This window comes from Schistocerca piceifrons, chromosome X (genome assembly GCF_021461385.2).
Source record: "Schistocerca piceifrons isolate TAMUIC-IGC-003096 chromosome X, iqSchPice1.1, whole genome shotgun sequence".
NCBI classification, from domain to species: Eukaryota; Metazoa; Arthropoda; class Insecta; order Orthoptera; family Acrididae; genus Schistocerca; species Schistocerca piceifrons.
Window position 1 is genome coordinate 659497827 of NC_060149.1, and position 24142 is coordinate 659521968.

Consider the following 24142-nt stretch of genomic DNA (forward strand, 5'->3'; position numbering starts at 1 on the left):
TAGTAGATGATGTGCTGATTGAGGTCGTAAGAAAATGTATACAAGCTTTTCAGATGTCTAGTGTTACGCTATCCGCTAGAAATGATGTCCATTGTTTGGAATCAAGTCTTGCCATTCAAGCAGATACTTGCACGGATCACAGCCACAAGTGAATCGTATTTCTGGCATTCTCATGTCAAGAAACGAGTCACCTTTCTCGAATCTGGCTGTTGCAGTAAAATTCCAACGTGGTTTTAGCCCCCCCTACGCACCTTGCAACTGCTCCCATTTCTACAGCTTTCCCCATGTGATCGTTCCAATTTAAGTCGGAACTGAGCAGAAGTTAGAGGAAGCCATATCCATCACCTTCTGAAACCTGTGTAGAAACGGATCGACCTGAGTCAGTGCAATGGGAGCGTGTTTCGACCATTCAGTGGAAATGTACGCAATGTGTTACGTCGCCAAACTAGATACAGATGCCACAATCCGAAGCAGATCCGCGTCCATTCAAATCTATCAGCCCAACATGCCATCATCGTTATTCTGTACCCTCCAACAGAGAAAAATTAACAACTATAGAAGGTCCACTAACTTAATCTGATATAGAACACACCTAGCAACCGTCGCTCACGCGATGACGCATAGCTGTGGTGCGGTCCAGGCATTCCTAACGAGACACCTCATCGGTCATGGAATTTACCTGTCAAACTGCTGCTGCTGCCTATGCAGAACGAGCCTATTAAGTACACAGCTTTTGATCCAGTGCAGAGGGCAGTTTAAGATTTCATCACCCATACTGTAGGGTGATAACCGTATCCCACAGGCTATACTGTAAGTCACAAGAGACGCTCCCTGTGACCACATGTCGTTGTTTGAAACATTGTTTTCTAACACGCTTTGTACACTGCCATACGTTTTGTTTTCTGCAACGTCTTCCAGGTCTGTGTCAGGTCCTAATCTGACATAAAGACAGCTCCCAAGACCTAGTCCCCTCCGCTGGTGTACCAAACTTCGAACGCATAATACGTGTCCAGACGTAACGCATGGTTCGTCCATCCGCAAACCCTACTGCACATGTGACGTGCGGTGGATCCGCCTCCAAAGATAGGTCTGGATATATAGTCCACATGAGATCCACACTCGAATGCTAACTCGGATTTGGCATATTGTGGATCTGTATCCCAACAGCGCTTCATACATTGCGCGTGGCGGCTCCACCTTCATACCCTATCCTTTGCGCAGCATATTGTGGATTGGCAGCCCAACATCACTCCGGATATAACATGCAGTGGACCCACATTTGAACGCTAACACAGGTCTATTGCGGGTCCTTGGAGACTTCCATACCCCACACATATACACAGGCATACAGAAAACAGTGCAAACGCTCTCCGAATGTGGAGGAGACTTGATACAGTCGAATATAGTTCTACATTACGGTTCCAGATCAGTGCATTTGGGCTAGGTGTTGGCACCTGTGCTACATTTACAAGCAGTTTTAGAACACAGAACACGAGGTTATGTCATGATTGCATGGATAGATCTGACATAAAGTCGATAGAATTGCGAGAAATGACGAGGGAATAGGTGTAAATTGACCGAATATACACCAAAATGCTGGGAAATTGACAAAGTACTTCTATATCTTCTGGTTCGCGCCGAACAATTTGTACATGGGAACAAGTATACGGCAACAAGAGGAATCCGAGAAAACGTCGACATCGAAACGAAGGGAATCAGGGAGGCAGAAATTTGTTCCATCGAGGCAGCATTATACTGTATGTCTGTTGAGGTACCCGTGATACACGCGAGTTGACTATTGTATTTGATGATTTTTAGGAAGACAGAGAACCATGCACCTCTAAGCTTGTTTGCATCTGCGTTAAAGGATAACAGAGTGTGGATGGGGTGATCGATTGAGATGGAGCTGTAACGATGTACGATTTAATGGTTGACTGATGCATTCTAGAGAAGGAGAAGTTGCTGCAGGTCAATTTTTCCACTGTTCTGTCCAGATGCATCAGTTGTGTCACATAGCCTGCGTTCTACTCGTATAGAGCCATGTGTTCTGTATGTGGTTTAAAGCACTGTCTACATGCGATCGTTAATGGTAAACCTGTCGGTCATCAGAGGACTTCCCTCTCATGTGTGATGAAACTTGACATATTACTCTAAATGAACTTTGACTTACGCGATGTACTCCGTACCCCCTGTCGCCTCGTGGGTGTAAAATCGAGACTTCAGCATCACAACTAAGTTAGCGATAGCTGCTTGTGAGGTGCTGCAGTTCCTCGTGTACACATTTGCCTGACAGATGTACTGTTTACAGAGTTAGTGACGGAATGACTTTCAATTTTCACACGTCGGACACTGCTGCTATGCGTTTATCTGTTTCCTTGTAGGAGGTATCCCCCGCTACTAACGATCATTTTATATAGGCCTGATGCAGGCATAGTATAATTTCTGAACTGTGACTGGATGTGAATAGTGGACACTATATGTCTTCGGAAAGCTATACTGTGCTCGTATCGTGCAGAGCAAATGTTTTACTGAAGTAGTTTTTTCGTTTTACGGTTCGATAACATAGTTTATCGTAGAGAAACCAGGAAGAACGGTGTATGTCATGCTCTTGAAATATATTTCTTACATTCGAATATTAACAGCACTACATTCCATACAACTGATAGGCTGGAAACGCAGGCAATGTAACATTATAGCCCGTTTTAAGTGCAGGTACCGATCTTAGACTCTAGAACAATAGTTAAGAGTTGATAGGCTGGTTGATTTACGTAAAAATGCGTCGATCTCCATCCGTGTGGAGCTCCATCAGGCATAAAAATCATTTGTTTCTTGTTGTTCTTAACTGTCTGCTATTGCATCACGACACTTTGAAATCTGTTACTATACATAGATAAGGAGTGCTAAGCTCCTCGAGATGGGCGCATCTCAAGAAATCTCATGCACTTGGATGGGTGAGGACTCGGAAAGTTTTATTCATTCACGTGACGTCCAGTGTAGCTGTCTACTTCTGATCGGTTGCAGATTAATTCGGTAACGGTGCTGCAGGGCAGATTGGTCAATGACAGTGTGAGGAGGGTCTTTCACTCTCTAATTTTACACTAAGACAGCAAGAATGCCCTGCGACTGTCATACGCAGGGAGATAGATCATAAATTAAGCAATGCACTCAAGGTATCAGAAATATGTAGAGCGCAGTCTGGTATACTTTGATGATTTATGTGTTCGAGAATTAACACTCAATAGACGTACTGCGCAGTCATCTATCTGCATTTTCAATGATGCCTGCAAAGTAGAGAAGAGGCGGTTTAGCTATAATACTGAAATTGGGGAAACATGCTGTCACATCATTGGCCGGTGTTGAAATTACTGTAAAATTGTTCGCACTATCAACTGTGATGGCTGTTATCGGAGTACATCGCTGGTGTCTTTTCCGTCCCATCCGTGGACTGGCATGCTGTTGGTTACCACATCATGATTGACTGACAGCACTTGTTTGAGTTGGGGAAAGAGTTTTGGTGGATGGACAGCACCTTCTGGGTTGTATTACACCCAAATTGTAATCGCTCACATGAGTGCAATATGAGGAATCAGTCAAAATGGAACGCAGAGCCATCATCTATTCCGTCATTGTGACAGATGTGTTTAAATGCAGTGGTCGTCAATCACTTTCGGATTGGAAACTCTCCACAAAGACGTGAAACTCTTCTAGTTTCCTTATGTTGTAGCTGCCTTTTATTTAGATCCGTCCAGTGTATGGGATGTTGTGGTAGCCGCCATAAGAAAATGATTCACAGTGTGAAATGTCTAGTTCTTTGCGAAAGGCCGTGGATCAGAGCGTCTTAATGTTAGTTAATGACCTGACGCAGACCTCGAAGTCGTGGCAGAAAAACAAAACGTATGGCAGTGTACAAAACGTGTTAGAAAACAATGTTTCAAACAACGACATGTGGTCACAGGGTGCGCATCTTGCGAATTACAGTATAGCCTGTGGGATATGGTTATCACCCTACAGTATGGGTGATGAAATCTTAAGCTGCCCTCTGCACTGGATCAAAAGCTGTATACTTAATAGGATCTTTCTGCATAGGCAGCAGCAGAAGGTTGCCATGACCGATGGGGTGTCCCGTTAGGAATGCTATTCTGTGGAGCATCGCGAAATCTCCCTCTCCGCACTGGGCCGCACCGCAGCTACACGTCATCGCGTGGTGTGTTCTATATCAGGTTATGTTAGTGGACCTTCTAATGTTTTTAATTTTTCTCTGTGGGGGGGTAGAGAACAACGATGATGGCATGTTGGGCTGATAAATTTGAATGGACGCGGATCTGCTTCGGATTGTAGTACCTGTATTTAGTTTGGGGACGTACCACTTTGACTGCATTTCCACCGAATGGTCAAATTCAGGTCGTTCTGTTTCTACACGGGTTGCAGAAGGTGGTGGATATGATTTTCTCTGACTTCTGCTCAGTTCCGACTTAAATTGGAACGATCACATGCGGAAAGTTGTAGAAATGGGAGCGGATCTGCTTCGGATTGTAGTACCTTTATTTGGTTTGGGGACGTACCACATTGAGTGCATTTCCACCGAATCGTCAAATTCCGGTCGTTCTGTTTCTACACGGGTTGCAGAAGGTGGTGGATATGGCTTTCTCTGACTTCTGCTCAGTTCCGACTTAAATTGGAACGATCACATGCGGAAAGTTCTAGAAATGGGAGCAGTTGCAAAGTACGTAGGGGGTGGCTAAAACCACGTTGGAATTTTACTGCAGCAGCCAGGTTCGAGAAAGGTGACTCGTTTCTTGATATGAGAATGCCAGAAATACGATTCACTTGTGGCTGTGATCCGTGCAAGTATCTGCTTGAATGGAAAGACTTGATTCCAAACAATGGACATCATTTCTAGCGGATAGCGTAACACCAGACATCTGAAAAGCTAGTGTACATTTTCTTACGACCTCAATCAGCACATCATCTACTATTGCTGTTTGTGATCTTCTCAATCAGCCATCTCCTATAACTCAGTGGATATATCACAGAATCTCTGAAATGGCATTGAGTCAGAATACGTTACAAGTCCTATAGAAGTATCTACTTGGGGCGGCGTGAGGGAGTCGCAAATACCGCTAACATATCACGGTCAAGTCACCTATCTTCCCGCGATTTCCTTAGCTTAGTAGAGGTGTGATGCATTATCCTGCTGGAATTTGAACTTTTCGCCGTTTTTCTGGGTGAGGGGAGGGGGGTTAGGTTAGTAGAGGTTGCCCAATTGACCTATCTTCCCGCCAAAATTGAAACTTCCCGCCAAAATCCGCCATCTTGAATACCGTCATCGCCGCTATTTTGAATGACGTCATCGCCGCCATCTTGGATGACGTCATCGCGGATATCTTGGGTAACGGTACTTCTCGCCAAAACCCCCCTTGCCCTAATACTAGTATGGTATATTAACTTACAGAGCTACAAAGATGGCTATATTCTTCCAGTGTGGTGACACTATATCTATATCTACAATTATCGGAAGATGGATCGGTAGGAATGGTCACGTTTGTAGGCCACCAAAATCCCCTGTCCTTACCCATTTCGATTTATGGCTCTGGGGGTGGTTGAAAGCGAGATGTTAAAAAAAAAGTAAACACAATAAACGAAGTATGTGAACTTCTCTAAATCATCATCGAATTTAATCATCTGCTTTGCTTAACATTTTTTGTGAGGCATTTGTTTGGATTTCTGTCTAACAGCTGTTACACTGTAATCAATATAAATTGGACACGTTACACGCCAAGTTCTATTAAAAATAGTCTACGCTACAATATTTAGCATTCTACCTGAAATGCAACGAACTTCAGAGTTGGACAGCTAGGAGGCCACTTATCATGTGTACGAATCGCAAGTGGAGAAACCTGCCTCACTTTCTAAACTTACGAAAATGATTTTGTTAATAGAGAAGAAATATTTTGCAGTTTGCTAAGGACTTTCTTTTATTTGAGACCTTGCATCTGTTGACCAAAATACGTGTCATAGGTTGGGGGGGGGGGGGGGGTTTGAGGACAAATTACGGAAACTCCTCAAGAAATGCATGCTTTAACATAAATGTAGACGCTAGCGACGCCTGCAGGTTGCACTATGGCATTTGTCCACAATCGGCATCTGTGCAACATTCTCAATGCTTTGCGTGTGTCTGTCATAGTCAGAACGGTGGTCTGTGTTGTTGTGAGTGCTTTATGTCGGAGCTAACTGGATTCGAATGTAGGTAAATCGTTGGTGCTCTTATAGTGAGCACTTCCATAACTAAGTTCGCAACTCGTGGTCTAGTCGCTTGCGTCGCTACCTCTGGATCACGGGGTCCCATGTTCGATTCCCGGCCGTGTTTGGGATTTTCTCTGCCCGGGAACTGGGCGTTTGTGCTGTTATCATCATTCCATCACCATTCGTGAAAATGGCTAGACAGGACTGTGTACAGAATGGGAATTTGTACGGGTGCTGATGACCGCGCAGTTGAGCGCCCCACAAACCAAACATCATCATCATCATCCTTAACTGAGGAAGCCGAAGTGACTGATGGTTCAAGAGCCACCATATCGAAGATTTATACCACATACTGGAAAGGGTAAAAACACCACCCGATAAGCCACAACACTGACGAAAATGAGTGTTGAGTGTTCGTGATTGACAGTAATGGAAGAGGATTGTGAGGAAAACTAAGAGACCGACACTTGCAAACTTACTGAATAACTGAATGCCTCTATTACGAACCCTGTCAGCACCAAAATAACGCTAACGGTGCTCCATAAGTAGGGAACTACAGGCCGAGATGGAATTCCAAAACCAGTCATCAGTGAAGCAAATACGTGTAACAGGGAAGCGTTCCGAGGGCATAAAACGTGGACTATAAACCAATAGAAGAAAGTCATTCGACCGGATGAGTCTTTTTTCACACTGTTTACATCTTCTGGACGAGTTTACGTCCGAAGAGTGAACAATACCGGGAATTTGGTGATGACTTGGGCAGCCATACCATGGTATTCTATGGACACCTTGGTTACTCTACAAGGTCGCATTACTGCCAGGAATTACGTGTCCATTTTGACTATTCAGGTGTCTCCCACGCCACAATGTTCGTTCCCCAATCATAATGCTATGTTCTTAGACGATAGGGCCGCTCTTCACTGCCCTATTCGTCCACGAGACTCAGAGGGCCATAGACACGGGTGCCAGGTAGGTGCCGTGTTCCTTGACTTCCTCAAGGCGTTCGATACAGTTTCCCACAGTCGTTTAATGAACAAAGTAAGAGCATATGGACTATCAGACCAATTGTGTGATTGGATTGAAGAGTTCCTAGGTATCAGAATGCAGCATGTCATTCTTAATGGAGAGAAGTCTTCCGAAGTAAGAATGATTTCAGGTGTGCCGCAGGGGAGTGTCGTGGGACCGTTGCTATTCACAATATACATAAATGACCTCGTGGAAGACATCGGAAGTTCACTGAGGCTTTTTGCGGATGATGCTGTGGTATATCGAGGGGTTGTAACAATGGAAAATTGTACTGAAATGCAGGAAGATCTGCAGCGAATTGACGCATGGTGCAGGGAATGGCAATTGAATCTCAATGTAGACAAGTGTAATGTGCTGAGAATACATAGAAAGAGAGATCCCTTATCATTTAGCTACAATATAGCAGGTCAGCAACTGGAAGCAGTTAAGTCCATAAATTATCTGGGAGTACGCATTAGCAGTGATTTAAAATGGAATGATCATATAAAGTTGATAGTCGGTAAAGCAGATGCCAGACTGAGATTCATTGGAAGAATCCTAAGGAAATGCAATCCGAAAACAAAGGAAGTAGGTTACAGTACGCTTGTTCGCCCACTGCTTGAATACTGCTCAGCAGTGTGGGATCCGTACTAGATAGGGTTGATAGAAGAGATAGAGAAGATCCAACGGAGAGCAGCGCGCTTCATTAAAGGATCATTTAGTAATCGCGTAAGCGTTACGGAGATGATAGATAAACTCCAGTGGAAGGCTCTGCAGGAGAGACGCTCAGTAGCTCGGTACGGGCTTTTGTTGAAGTTTCGAGAACATACCTTCACCGAGGAGTCAAGCAGTATATTGCCCCCTCCTACGTATATCTCGCGAAGAGACCATGAGGATAAAATCATAGAGATAAGAGCTCACACAAAGGCATACCGAGAATCCTTTCCACGAACAATACGAGACTGGAATAGAAGGGAGAACCGATAGAGGTACTCAAGGTACCCTCCGCCACACACCGTCAGGTGGCTTGCGGAATATGGATGTAGATGTAGATGTAGATCGTAGCATCCAGTACCGATTTTTTGAGCACGATGATGAATTGTTGCATCTCCCCCAGTCATAACCGTCATCAGATCTCAATAGTATTGATCGTGTTTGGTAAACTTGGAAGAGAAATGTGCGTGATTGTTATCCACCTCCAGCACACTTACCTGTAGTTGTCACTATTTTGCAGGAAGAATGGTATAAGATTCGCTTGAAACCAAAAGGACCTGTACCTCTTCGTTTCGAGACAACTGGAAACTATTTCGAACGCTATTAGTTTTCCTACACCGTATTAACTTCGTAATGTCTTAGTCTTTTGGTGTTTCTGTATTTTTGTGCACCCTCTATGTATACTTACAAGGGGAGAGCCTCAGGCACGACCAATCAGTTCGGCTCATATTTTGTACAGCGCTTGTGTGTACAGCCTAAAATGAAAGACTCTTAAGATATTTTGGCTCAACAGCCCTCCGTTTTTGAGAAAATCACCACTAAATACCATGACGCGCAATCAGTTCAAAATTTACTGAATCGGTAAATAACTGGAAATTGAGCATTTTTCACCATTACATATGTTGTCCACAAACACATATTTTCTTAGAAATCTAGAAAAGAAACTGTTACGACTGTCCCTCATGTACTCAGGTGGAACTATGGATAAAATAATGCATTTAGATATACGTGTGTATATAAAATAACGCATTCGCAACGGCGCAAAATTGCATCACAGCGTCTGGAAAACTATTGCCTGCAGTTCTCCTGTGCTTGTAAGAGACTAGTGATTAATTTGGTTCTCGGTGTGTGGAAGAAATCAGTCGTATAACAGATTTGTTAAAAAAAAAGTTTACCTCACTTGCACCACCTGGGAACTTGACACATTGTAAACCCATAGCCGCTGAGAACAAGTTTTGTCTGATATCGGATTCCTAGAGTGGACAAGCAAATGCTGACCTGTATGATAGCATCTTTATAATGATGAAAGTCAACAGACACGGACGGATTCAATAACGACGCACAACATAATTCATAACCAACTTCCAGTACCGATTTTTCAAGCAGGTATGCAGGTATGCGTGGTACGTATCAAAGCTAATTCTCTAATCTTTGGACCGATTTGTCTTGTTGCGCGAAGATCCCACTTATTAGACGTTCTTGGTCATGCGAGAGGATTTGCTTGGATTGTTTAAATGACAAGTACCATTCCTCTACTTGTTTCGAGGGAACTGAGGACATGAAACTGTGTTACTTAAAGAGCCGCTGTAAAGCGACTAGGATTAAATTTTCTATTCTGTACTAATGCAGGTCGTTTGGGAAATTTATTTGCTTACTTCTTCGTTATCTCTATTAATGTAGTTACTTTATTAACCCTACTATTACTACCAGCTTCGAAACGAAAAGAAACAGAAATGAAAAAAAGTCTGCTAAACCCAAGTGGGATCGAGCAGGTGTTCTCTGTTCCCCAGCTAGGAATCTTGTTCGCTACGTCAGCGCGGCTTATGTTTAGTGGTACTCACCTTACTCAACTTACATGTACGTAAGAAGCAGTCGTAAAAATTTCTTTAGTCGATTTCTGGGAAAATATTCGTTTGTGGACACTCGTGTGTATATATTCAATTATCTATCGATTCTGTCAATTTAGAGACGGTTGCGCGTCATGAACTTTAAGGATGGTTTTGTCAAAGGCAGGGTTGAGGGAGGACAGGGAGGGATATGTTGAGCCAGAACATTTCAGTCTTTCATTTTAGGTGCCGCTCAAGCGACCTGTCAATAATGACCCAAATGGGTTGGCCATGTCTGAGGCCCTCCCTTTGCTATTGTTCAATGAACCTGCTTGAAATTTCACACATTCAGAAACCATAATTTGCTTAATGTGCAATACTGTGGAATAAGTTTTAGAGTCAAAATGCATACTGTTTGAAGCTTGCCTTCTTTTCGTATTCCCAATAAAGCAAATCGTTTTTTGTCATAGGTTTCTTATACAGCGAAAACACAGAGCATCAATGTACATGATGTGTCGTTTTCAAAAGATTCATACAAAAAATTTTTGAGACATGACCAACAAGCACTCAGTCAGGGTACTTGAACCTTGTATCTGATATAACCTGTGCCTTCCCAAACAGTCACATAACAGAATGTCCATCATTTCTACATCTATTCTGAGGTCTAGTGTCTTCGCCGTATGTGTCTGATACAGTATACCCTTAACACGTCTCTGGATAGTGCACTTTATGAGGTAAGTACTCGTGTATCTCACAATCTTTGCATGTTTCAGTCGTTTCGAAATGGCATTAGTGTAAATGGTTTAGTGATGATCAGAAAGTAGTGGAGAATACCGTTTGTTCAACTGCTCATGCTGCATATCCCCTCTTCCTCTTTTCTGCAAGATCTTGTCGTTAATGTGATTGACAAATCCTCGAACTCATTTCTAGTCGGAATACTCACACCTTCATTATCCGTAACTGATCCAGTAGACATGTTTGCCTCTACCGCATCTTGCCCTAGATGAGATTCTTGAGTTTCAAAACATTCGTTCCATGACTTTTCTAACATCTCTTCGTCCTCTGACTCTAGATACGTGTAATACCTAAAGTCTTCACCATCAGTAGGTACGGGCGAAGACATGCACTCTGCCAGATCGGTGAACACTTGTTTTTCAGGAAAAGCACTGCTGTGCCAGTTTTCGTAATAATACTGTTGATAACTATTGGGTAATTCGTTAGAAGACCATAAAGTGGAACAGCTACAGTTCTTGTCCTGGCATATTCTAACAGGGGTCAAACTTATCAGGTCTTCATCAGTCTCTAAATTCTGTTCTCTAGTGTTGATGTCTTCCTGTAAGTAACAGTACTCATCTGTCTCTTTGTCTCCTGTAAGTGCTTCCATTTTCACCTTCTCACTTTCCTTCTCTTTTATTTCCTCCGTTTCGACCTCATCCACCACCTGTGTATTCTCCACCTTCTCCTGCTGGAGATCATCATCTTCTTCTTCCACTTGATATTCCATTTCTCCTTCCTCTACCTCTTCCACTTCTTCTTCCTCTACCTTTTCCTCTAATGTGTCCTCCACCTCTTCCTCTTCATACATATCCGCCTTTTCCGCGTTCACTTTTTCTTCCTCTATCTCTACCTCTCCAGCTACATTTCCCACTACCTGAAACCAATCATCTTCTAGCTCATCATAATGATTCTCCTCCACCAAATGATGTATCTCCTTCTCCTTCTTCTTCGCCTCCCGTATCACCCTCTTTTTGTTCCATGTTTTGGGAGGATTTACCTTACACATGTAATTATTAAGAATGGCTTGACGCAGTAGCTGTGTGCGGAGCTTTGTCAGTTGCTTCCTGGATTTTCGATTCTGCTTGAATCGCCCCACCAGCATCCGACAGAATGGCACATCCTGCCAAGGGAAGTGAATTATTAGTATACAATTAAACAATAGCGTAATATGAATAAATTCAAACTCAAAAGAGACCACTATAGACATGAAAATGAAAGGATATTGTTCTGTTTCTGTATATTTCTGCTGGCAATATGAAATATGCAGACTTATCGACAAGAGAAAATAAATGAAATATGAAGCATAACTACATTACAAGATTAAGTTGAATATTGAGACAAATATATGAAGTATGTACATTGATAAACGAAAGCCACTTGCGGTGTAGCAGTGATTCTGTATGGCATGGATTCGACAGGTCCTTGCAAGATTCCTTGAGATATGTGGAGCCAGATGTCTTCGCTCAGGTCACCCAATTCTCATAAATTACGAGTTCGAGTTCGTGGCCACAAAGCTGGTATTCGATGGTGTTCTATTGAGTTCACATACACGGAATTTTATGGTCACTACATCAATATGAGTTTACAATGAGCTCAAAAGTAGAACTGAATACGGTGCATTTCAGTAAATTCAATAAATTTCATTTTTAGAAACAGCACCACACTTAAAAAAATTTAATACTAGACAATCACCGAGGAAACCTAGAAGCAGTATAAGCAAAACAGTGCCTCAAAGACAAAGGAACATCTACGAGAGCGTCATAAGAGTCATAGTCTGGAATTTACTTTTATGTTCTCCGTACAGCAATACAGTATTATTTTGGATAGTGATCATACACTACATAATCAAAACTATTTGGACACATATTAAGGGGCATTAATATGGGGTATGTCCTCCCTTCATCTTTATGACCGGACTTGAACTCCGTTGGCGATACTTTAAATGGGGTTGTGGAGGAATGGAAACCCATTCTTCCTCACAAGCCGATACCAGAGAAGGTAGTGATGTGAAACGCTGGGGTCTGAAGCGAAGTCGATGTTCTAACCCATCCTGAAGATGTTCCATTGGGTTCGTGTCAGGCCTCTGAGCAGGCCAGTTCAACATAGGAAAGTTCTTATCTGCAAACCATTGGCTGCCAGATGGGGCTTTCTGACAGGTTGCGTTATTATACTGATACAAACAATCACCATCTCTGGACTTTTCATTTGTTATACACAGTACACACCACACAATGCTGTAACATGTGTTCATTGCCTTTCGTAGGTACCATTTTCTTAAGGGGCCACACCCTAACAATGAAAGAAAAAGAACCCACACTGTAACACCACCTCCTCTGTACATCACTGTTGGCACTACAAATGACGCAGGTAACCTTCTCCAGGCATTCGCCAAATCCAGACCGTTCCATATGATTGACTCATCACACCAAATCACTCGTTTTCAGTCATCCACTACCCAGTGGCGTCGCACTTTACATCAACTCAAACTTTTCTTAGCACTGACTACAGAGATGTGTAGCATAAGAGGGACTGCTCCAGCATTATACACTATTATTTTTAACTCCCTACACAAAGTCATTGCGTTAACTAGACTGCTGTTAGCACTTTGTAACTCCTGAGTGATTCCTTCCTCTGAGTTCATGCAAATTTTTGCAAACGCCCTCCACAATTCTAGGCACTTCATGTCCGTCCCTATATGAGATCCACCTGGGCTCGGTTCAACTGTGTGTGTTCCTTCGCATTTCCATTTCAGAGTCACATCACCAACAGTCGACTTAGGCAACAGTAGAAATGTTGAAATGTCCCTAATGGATTTGGTACTTAGGTGTCGTCTAGTGACTAGTGCGTATTGAACTCACTGTAATCTTCTGACCGACCCATTCTACTGTAGCTGCTACTTTACTGACAATGCAATACTTCCTGAAACGTTTTTTGCTTGTGGTTCCACCTCTTGTGACATCTAGTTCTCAGTGTCACAATACACACTAGTTTCCAGATACTGTTGATCACATAGAGTATGTTACAATTCGTGTCATAAACCTGCCTAAAAATGACTTATAAATAATATAGTCCAGATGGAGATAATCTACGTATATCTCTGAAAGGAATTCATTATAATACTATCAAAACACTTATTAGGAAAGACTCCTACTGTGCACATCATAGCAGCTTTATCTTAAACTTTTTAACACGAGAATGACTGAATTTCTGCATTCCTAAAATGGTGGAAAGTGATCATATTAACCCTACAAAAAATATTTTCATTTTTGACGTGAACAAGAACTTTGTTTTAGTGTTTGTTAATCCATACCTTTTTTCTAGTAATGACAATAATTATTTAACACAATAATTAATAATTATTTATTTCAGCACCCCAAAACGTTATAAATTTATTGTTGCTAATGCTAAGAAGTTCCCTACACTGTAGATTTTCATATATTAACTATTTGTATGATCTTCTAGATACGTTTAGTATATTTAGTCCACATTACTCTCGCATGTGCTCTACACATGGCTTTGTATCATTTTTCACCTAAGTCAATGGAATCTGCTAGACGCACTAAGCACAGGTGATTTCTGTTCACTGCTTTGTGTCACTTTACACACTTTTTGCTGGTCTTGTTGCCTTTGCAGAGGCTAATTTATCACTTCCTCCGCTTTATAGGTGGTTTGAGTCCTGTATCCTCTTCCTTTGTCTAATATTCTTGCTGTTTCGTTCCCCTGGGTTCTTTTGCCAGCTGAAGGTAAAACCTTCTCCCTTTCCGTTTTCTTGTTCATAACTACGTTGTAGATGACCCATGCATTTATTACCGCCATGTCCGAGATGTTGTAGAAGACATGCATTGGCCCTCTCCTACATGCAACCTTTATAGTATATTTACAGGTCATTTGAGCAACCATGTCCACTTCATGCTTTGTTGCATTATAGAATGTTATAATTTCAGGTTTCTTCTTTCCCTCCTTGCTTACTGCTACTTCAACAGGCAGAGTACTCAGAAAAATGATATTTTTATTCTTATTTTCCTGGTGTACAGTCATGGTGTAGTCTGTGTTCCCACTATGGTGCAGGATGGTGAGGAGTGTATTTCAGCATTGGGCTTCCTTATTTCATTGGGGAGTTCACGGTGGATCTTTCGTTGTATCAACTAATGAAGTTTTCATTTCTTTGAGTTTCTCAGCAAGTTCAAGGGACGTAAAGAAGTTGTCTGTAGTCACATTTATTCCTTGATTTACAAATGGCTCCATGAGACGCAGAATAACATACTCTCTAAGCGGTTGCTTCTCTCCATGCATGTCCTCCTCGCCAAGGTATGGGAAAGCATTACATGTATATACTTCGTCGTTGCATCGATAACTAACCAGAATTTGGGACTATGTTTCTCTGTTTTGTTGGACATGAATTGAGTGAATGTGCAGCTTGTCTTGCTTGGTAATAGCTGTTCATCAATGGCTATATTTTCTCCAGGGTGGTAAGAACAAACTGTTTTCAATTAACTTTCACCAAATTCCAGATACAAAAGCGAATTTGTTGGCTGCCAGGCGTTCAGCTAGGGCTGATTTTTCATTGATTGAGAAATTTGAGAAGCTCCTGAAATCTTACCCCTGACATAATGATAGAAGTAGGACCCCAAGGGTGGGATCAGAGATCATCCACAGACTTAACTTTTGTACAAATGACACCCTGAGCATACATGACGGCTCCCAGTTTCTCCAGTTCCTCAAGTGACACAGTCCAGTCATTCTTTTCTAGCACTTTTCGAACAGTTGATTCTGTGTATTTCTTCATGAGATGTAGCATTGCCTCGTCAAAAATAAGACGGAAGGCACAGGTGACAGAGCCGTCTACTCGATGGGAAGCGTAAGCAATGGAACCTCGTCCCTCCTCCAAGACGTTCACAGCCAACCTTCTTCCACAAGATGAAAAACTGACACTCTCCCACACGGTTCTATCCGTAGCAACCAACCATCTTTGTAGTCGCTTCGAACTGTGCCTACAGTGATAAAAAGGAGAAGACTGACGTGAAAGCATATGAATCTCTTCCACTAATCGCTCCTTGTTCACAATTTCTTCATCTTCACTTATCTCAGGTACATAATCATCATCTTCATCAGTGAAGTCAATTTCCGATTCAACTTCGTTATTCACGAAGATATGTAACACTTGTTCTTCAGAATGACCACGCTGACGATACGTGTTCGAAAACGTTCGGGTATTATTCGAAAGGTACGATAGTAACTGTGGTAGATGGGAATTTACACTCACCAAGTTGCAAGCATGAGCAGCAACTGCTCTGTAAGACTGCTGACAACTGCCGCTTCATTGTTGGATAATTTACATATATTCAGAACAGAAATCACAGTGGGGTCAAATTGATCCCTTCCACTGTTCTAGGTACACTATGTGAGCAAACGTATCTGGAAACCTGGCTGAAAATGACTGACAAGTTCATGGCGCCCACCGTCGGTAATGCTGGAATTCAATATGGTGTTGGCCCATCCTTACCCCTGATGACAGCTTCCACCCTCGCACTCATACGTTCAGTCAGGTATTGGAAGGTTTCTTGGGGAATGGCAGCCCAATCTTCACGGAGTGCTGCACCGAGGAGAGGTAACGATGACGGTCGGTGAGGCCTGGCACGAAGTCGGCGTTCCAGAGTATCCCGAAGGTGTTAAATAGGATTCAGGTCAGGACTCTGTGCAGACCAGTCCATTACAGGGATGTTATAGTCGTGTAACCACTCCGCCACACGCCGTGCATTATGAAAAAGTGTTCGATTGTGTTGAAAGATGCAATCGCCATCCCCGAATTGCTCTTCAACAGTGGGATGCAAGAAGGTGCTTGAAACATCAATGTAGGCCTGTGCTGTAATAGTGCCACGCAAAACAACAAGGGGTGCAAGCCCCCTCCGTGAATCACACGACCACACTATAACACCACGCCTCCGAATTTTACTGTTGGCACTACACACGCTGGCAGATGAAGTTAATCGGGCATTCACCATACCCACTCCCTGCCATCGGATCCTCAAATTGTGTACCGTGATTCATCATTCTAGGCAACGTTTTTTCACTGTTCAGTCGTCCAATGTTTACGCTGCTTATACCAAGCGAGGCATCGTTTGGCATTTACCGGCGTGGTGTGCGGCTTATGAGCAGCCGCTCGGCCATGAAATCCAAGTTTTCTCACCTCCCGCCTTACTGTCGCAGTACTTGCAGTGGATCCTGATGCAGTTTGGAATTCCTGTGTGATGATGGTCCGGATAGATGTCTGCCTATTAGACAACTGCCGGCGGCCTCTGTCGGTCAACAGACGAGGTCGACCGGTACGCTTTTGTGCTGTACGTGTCCCTTAACGTTTCCACTTCACTATAAAATCGGAAACAATGGACCTAGGGATGTTTGGGAGTGTGGAAATCTTGCGTACAGACGTATGACAGAAGTGACACCCAGTCACCAGATCACGTTCGATGTCCGTGAGTTCCGCGGAGCGCCCCATTCTGCTTTCTCACGATGTCTCATGACTACTGAGGTCGCTGATATGGAGTACATGGCAGTAGGTGCTAGCACAATGCAGCTAATATGAAAAACTTATGTTTTTGGGGGTGTCCGGATACTTTTGATCACATAGTATATATCGGATGAAATGTCGAAGAAGATATAAATATTTTGCAAATCCTAAGACATCATCGTAAAGAGCAGACAAAATTATCAAAAGCCATATTATTTTATTAACGAAGTATGTAACTGGATATTACAATGAAGAAAAAAGTATGACAGGGGCAATTTTGACCACTTCCACCGTTTTAGTATTTGTTAGATAATCTGACTGGCAGCCACCTTAAGATAAGACGTCAATTATTCCTTAAAAGCCTAATTACCAAATTTCAAGGACCACCATGAAGTGAGGTAGCTAGGAATTTAGAAGCTATGAATATAACGTATGTCCCCAGAATCACTATCATAGCTATCTCAAAGACAAGATTAGACTTATTATAGTGCACTGTTGGGCACATAAGCAATCATTTTTCTTATGATGCGTATGTGAGTGGAACGGGAAGAAGCCCTAGTAAATGATACAAATGGAAGCACCCTTTGTCATCCAGTGTCTTGAAAAATATAGATGTAGAAGTAATAGGAGCTGTTTCTGCGGCTTTTATGTTATTCCTTGCCATGTGATAGTCACAACCCCTTCTAGTTTCGTAAATATGTTCGTCTTTGTTTAGATTATTCTTCTACTTGTATTTTAAAATTGCTTTTACAGGTTTAGAAATATATATTTGGGAAAGTACTGCATTTGAATTAAGCATTGATGAAATTTTTTGGTCAGCTTTTCGTTCATTTTTAAGAATTGTTGTTGACAGCTATGTTAATAAAGCATAATTAATACTGGCACGTTAATAATTTCGATTTCTTTAACTTTTTTAAATCTCAGCAATGAATTAAAGCACAGATTGTACAGTAACATTTTACAAAATGAAATAATACCTTTAGTTCAGCGTTATGGAATTTCAGTTCCAAAATACCTCTAAAATGTCTTTTTCATTGATTGATTATCACAAATTCGTTCCAGGTGTATCCAAAAACCCAAACCAGAGGTTTAAATTAGAGGTCGATATGATATTTAGTTTGCCGGCGGTTGTGGCCGAACGGTTCCAGGCGCTTCAGAACGGAACCGCGCGACCGCTACGGTCGCAGTTTCGAATCCTGCCTCGGTCATGGATGTGTGTGATGTCCTTAGGTTAGTTAGGTTTAAGTAGTTCTAAGTTCTAGGGGACTGTGACCTCATATGTTAAGTCCCATAGTGCTCAGAGCCATTTGAACCATTTTGATATCTAGTTTTTGGATTGCAGCCAGATGACGCTGACAGCTTGCCAAAATGTTTCGAATGACAACCATTCAGCCATCTTCATATGAGTGTTTTGCACTGGAGATGGCTGGTGCACATAGCCATATTTACATCAGAAATTGGCACATGTGCGTAGATTTCCGCTGCATGTGCGCCCTCTGTCTAGTTTATCACTCTCTTCAAATGTCGCTCCATCTCAAGTCACAGGGCATGCCTTATGGTGATGTTACATGCACACCATCTGTCAGAATTCGTGCCCACAGAATTAAATTTCAGGAGTCAAGATAATGAAATTAATCGCCAATAGCCGTTTCATTGGGCATAAAATGTTTTCTTCTGTTGCATATTAAGGTACGGTAACTACTGGGTTTGCTACCTTATCCAGTTGAAAGCCACTGTCGTGGTTAATAAGACCTTCCACCAAATGTATTTCCACAGATTCTTCAATAGCTTACTCCTAGACAGATCTCGTTGGGATGAAGATTCCCACGGCAGAATAATCTATAGACCATCCTGTGAAGATAGAATGTCCAGCTATGACTGAATCTGGATATTTCAGAATATAAAGACATTAAAAGCACTAGATATTTAAAAAACCTTCCAGAAATGTTAATACTACATAAAAAATAGTTGCTTATGGTCGGGTTTGATCTGGGGACCAGATGTATGACATTAAGCTATGCTAACCACGACGCCATGATGCATAACCGCATCTCACTGCATTGTTCCCTCTTCTAGGGAAACAGTGACCCGCTGTTTCAGGAATTCTCATTCGAGCCGAGTACAGAACCCTGGATATAGATCTGGACAATGGTCCTCTGCATGGCTGCACTGTTTGATCCTCACATTCTGTTCGGGTTATGTTACATCATCTTCACTATGATGACATGGCATAAACCGCATCTCGCTGCACTGCTCCCTCTTCTAGGGAAACAGTGACCTTCTGTTTCAGAAATTCTCATTCGAGCCGAGTACAGAATCCTGGATATAGATCTGGACAATGGCCCTCTATATGGCTGCACTGTTTGATCCTCACATTCTGTTCGGGTTGTTAAGTTACATCATCTTCACTATGATGACATGAAAGATAAGCCCTCCCATTGAAGTTCCACAATCGTTGAATGGGTCTTCACTTTCCAAGGCCATCCCATCGTCGATCTGCACCTTTGGAATGTAGTAGGGCCCCATAAAATGGACATGGACATCTCTGAGCTTTTGTCTTCTTAATGAAGATACATACTCCTTGACTTCATTGTGGTGTCTGACAAGCCACGAAGGATACAATACAGCCCAGAGTAGCGCTTTAGTACCTTTTCTGATAGCCTCACTTTCCCCACAGATGTAAAAATCCATAGCAAGTCTCTCTCACTGCATCTCACTGGCCGGTGGTTGGAGTTATAGCACTCATTGTCTTTCTCCTAGCTGTAGAGTGCCCATATGCTAGTGAGTTGTCTTGCTTCATACATGTTGGTACGATGTGTTTCACGCAGTCATTATTAGTGTCATTCAGTTGAAATGGTAACAGTGTATCCATTCCTGTTTTATCCTTGTGACTGTGGAGAAGAAAGAACAACGTGCAGCCTGTAGAATCTTGCCATATTCTATTGTATGTGAATACCACAACACGTGGTACTGTATTGCAATCTCTCTGTTCAACATCAGTGCACATCAACGTGCAAATCTTCCAATATCTTAAGAAACCATTCTGTGATGCCACTTGTCTGTGAATTATAGGCAGTTTTCATCGTGTGGGTGATGACGCAACGCGAAATTTCCTCTGATACTCGTCTCAACTGAATGATCAGAGACAATCATACAGGGTGCTCTGTGTTCCAAATGGTTTCTTCCACAAGGAACTTCGCAGTTTCTGGTCCTTCAGCAGTTGCCACAGCCTTGCTAACAGCATAGCAGGTGAGGCAGTCTGTGAAGACTATTATCCAACGATTTCCATTTGTATGCTTTGGGAACCTCACCAAAAGATCGATTCCATTTCTATAGAATGACACTGCTGCAGATAGGATTCGTACTAAGTGCAACACTTGCTTCCATTCTTGTCATTTCTTACAGTGACTCACATAGTATATTAATGTATCAGTGAAGTTCTGGCCAGAGATACCTGCGCCTAATTCTGTCCAGAAACTTCATGAATCTCAGGAGACCAGACATGGGAACACAATGTAAGTACTTCATGAAAACTAGCCCTAGATGAGATAGAATGATGAGCAACCACTTCTGCACCACTCAATCACAGTTCCTCTTACACAATGCTCTGTTTGGTAATTGGAATTCTCCTTTGTTAAGTTTCTCCTCCTTCAAGGCATCTATGGTTTTCAGCAGTTCTGGATCACAGTAGACCTGACGGATCCTTTAAGTTAATGAGGCAACACAGAACACAGTGTTTCAACAGTGAATCGTTTGCCAAATAAATATTGCCACAACTTATTGATGGCCTAAAAAACTGCAGGGCACTATTTGTTGGTTGAAGAGCAGTTTACCTAGGCCTTTGAGAGTATTCTGGAATGATAAGCTGTCAGCTTCTCGGCATCTTTCTGAATTTGTACTAGAACCTCCTCCATTCCATATCCGCTTGTGTCACTGTGTAGTCCGGTCTCGGGATTCTCGTCATACAATGCTAGAATTGGAGAAGATGTTAGCTCCCTCATAAGGGTAAGGAAAGATCATTCTTGTATCTACTTTCTCGAAAATTTGACACCTCCCTACAGTAGTTCTTGCAAGGCGCATGACTTGGTACAGAAGACCTTCATAAATTGCCTGTAGTATGAGCACTTTCTGAGATGTCTTTTTACATCACGAATGTGCTGAGGAATTGGGAAACGTGTGATTATTCTTATTTCCTCTGGATCGCCATCCACTAGATGCCCAAATATTTCTAATTCTTAGGCGACAAAGAGGATTCAGCTGGAGACTTGCAGTCCGAAGACGCTTCAACACAGCTGTCATGCATCTTTGATATTCTTTAAATGTCGTCAAAAAAACGACAAAGCCATCCAGGTAGTAAAGACACACCGTCCATTTAATGTGTCAAAGAAGGTTTTCCATTACACGCTAGAAGGTGTCCGGTGCATTACACAGTCAAAATAGCAGATTTTTAAACAAAGAGGCCATCAAGTATTATCAGGCCAGTTTTTCCTGGTCAGCCTAATCAAACTCGATTAGACTGTCTGCATGTCCACAGCTGAGAGATACTTTGCTCCTTTCAAGCAGTCTATGGTGTCATCATTGCAGGGCAATGGATAAACATCTTTCATTGTGATTTTGTTCAGTCGTTAGTGGTCGACACAAACGTCATGTGCCGTCCTTCTTCACAATTACCACAGAGAAGGAGTAAGGACTCTCTGAAAGCTGAATGATGTCATCTTGGAGCATCTTCTCCACTTCCTCGGCGATTATTCGTTGTACACCTTGCGGCACTCTATATGAGCGTTGACTAGTTAGTAGATGATTCCCACTGTTGATACAGTGTTTTACCATGGGCCGTTCAGTCTATCTTTTCTCTCTCCAGATTTCAATGTACCCGAGAACTGATGCACAACGATTGTCACTTGCCAGTGTTGTTCCTTGGTTGGGCCACGTCCTATTGACAGTCCCTCCCCTGCATTGTTTGTAGTGGTAGTCATGTATAGTTCATCATGGATGACACCAAGCTGCCTACCTGGACTAACATGATGGACCCTACTTACATATAGCTAACTATATGTTGTTGTGTTCCAACGTCTTCCATTGTAAACTACTGCTCAGAGTAATTTTTATTACGTGTCCCTGTTAGAATACTGTGATCATCCACAGTATACGACTACTTCTGACTCTTACAAGAAGTCTCATCTAAGAATATCACTGGTAACCACATTCTGTTAAAATGAGAAATTCGAAGAGCTGTGTTCCACCACTGATAGTTATTCATGCAATATATGTTCTCATGGACTGGACGTATTTGCCATTTACGATGTTCAGCACTATCACTTTTGTATCATGGAACATAGTCTTTTTATCTGACGACGGTAATCATCCAACATTACAGAAAAGGAAGCCACTGGGTCTCTAGTGCCCAGATAGGTTGGCCCTTGTTATTGACATTAGTGTTATTCACTGACATCTTGGTGGTTATCGTCCATGGAGGATGAGCATCTGAGGCAACTTCACCTCTACAGCTGGTCACCTTGCCAGTTTATCCAAATTCGGCAGCTAGGTGGACAGCGATGGTGGGTTGGGGAGCGACCTCCTACACGCTACACCGATGGGCTTTGCCGCACAGATCGACTATAATCGTCTGTAGCTGACTGGTCTGAATAGAACTGTTGTGACTGATGATGTCTGGTGATGTAATCATTGTGTAACATAGGGTCTCTCTCGCTGCAGTAGCGTAGAATGTTTCTAAGGTATCCACAGTGAAAGCACACTGGAGGGTTCTTCTCCACCGTCCCAATGTCTCTTATTCTGCGGGGCATTGCACTTGGGGGAGGAATTGGTTGCATCTGCGTTAGTCGGGTGCTGGGTTGTCGTTTGACAGTTACAGCATAAGTCTGTATTGGCCGAGTCCATTCTTCATGGTGTGTTCGGATCGTGGCGAAGGTGGTGTTAAGGACCTATACACCTTGTCTTCATTATCCTCTATTATCTCCTGACAAAATGGGTCGACATTCATGGCTGCTATCTCTTGTGTACTCTATCTGACATTTCTGGCTGCTACACACCGCTGTATCTCTTCCTATACTATCTGACGTATAAGAGAGGGGAGCTCATGCTGGTCATCAGCAATAGAGACCAGATTTGGCAACTGGTCATTCCTATTTCATTCGACTCTTGTCTGTTGCATTTCCTGATCTCTTCGTTTCGCTGAACCATTTTATGAATTCTTCTGTTGTTGTGTCGTCCTTTACCAGTACAACTTGACACATGTCTTCTGTGACTCCTTTCAAGTGTTAGGTTTTGTTGGCTTCTGTTATATTTGGATTTATGATGTGGCATAGGGCCAACACATTCCGTATGTGGGGCAGTGTTGTTTCCTCACGATTTTGGGACTTGCTCTTCAACTGTTCTTCCGCGAAACGGACTTGCTGTTGATTTTTATCAAACTTTTCCTTCAGTTCAACCTGGAACATGTGTCAGCTGTTGAGATTCTCCTCACTGTTTTCAAACCACTGTTGAGTTTTGCCAACCAAGTAAAAGTAAATGCTTGCCAAACATGTCATGTCATTTCACCCACTATACCCGACAATGCTTCAGTCATTTAGTCGAGATCTGACCAGCATCTCCAGAAAACAATGATGGATGCATAATGAGCGGCTGATCTAATGCTGTGTCAGAATGCGTCTGTCACCTGAATACACAGATCCTAGGAACGATGTGCTTCTTATATTCTGGTTCCTGTTGATGAAGGCGAAGGCTTTTACATTGCCTCATTGGAGCCATGGTGATGTTACTGCTTTACAGTACAGAGCATCTCCACCAAACAACGTTGCATCTTCACATCCAAATCCGAAAGCAGGTCGTCAATTGATATACGATACTTGGCACTGAAAGCAAGTTTATTTCGAATACCAGTGTCCAGATAGAACAGAACTGAACCCCAGGACGGAGAGGGCAACTATTTACACAAACATCAAATATTGCAGAATATGCAGGCATTAAAAACATGTAAACGATCCAGAAATGATATACACTACGTAACATATGAGTGGTGATGATCGGGTTTTTAACTGGCGACATGTAG

General features: G+C 42.5%; 1 protein-coding gene across 1 annotated transcript; it reads right to left on the reverse strand.

Moving 5' to 3' along the window:
• Window positions 1-10629: 10629 nt before the first annotated feature.
• LOC124722579 (cilia- and flagella-associated protein 53-like) lies at window positions 10630-11667 on the reverse strand. The gene has a single exon (XM_047247717.1). The coding sequence runs from the start codon at window positions 11665-11667 to the stop codon at window positions 10630-10632; it is 1038 nt and encodes a 345-aa protein (XP_047103673.1).
• Between the last annotated feature and the right edge of the window lie 12475 nt (window positions 11668-24142).

Coding starts and splice junctions, on each gene's coding strand:
- LOC124722579 (XM_047247717.1), bottom strand. CDS start 11,667: ATGCTGGTGGGGCGATTCAAGCAGAATCGAAAATCCAGGAAGCAACTG.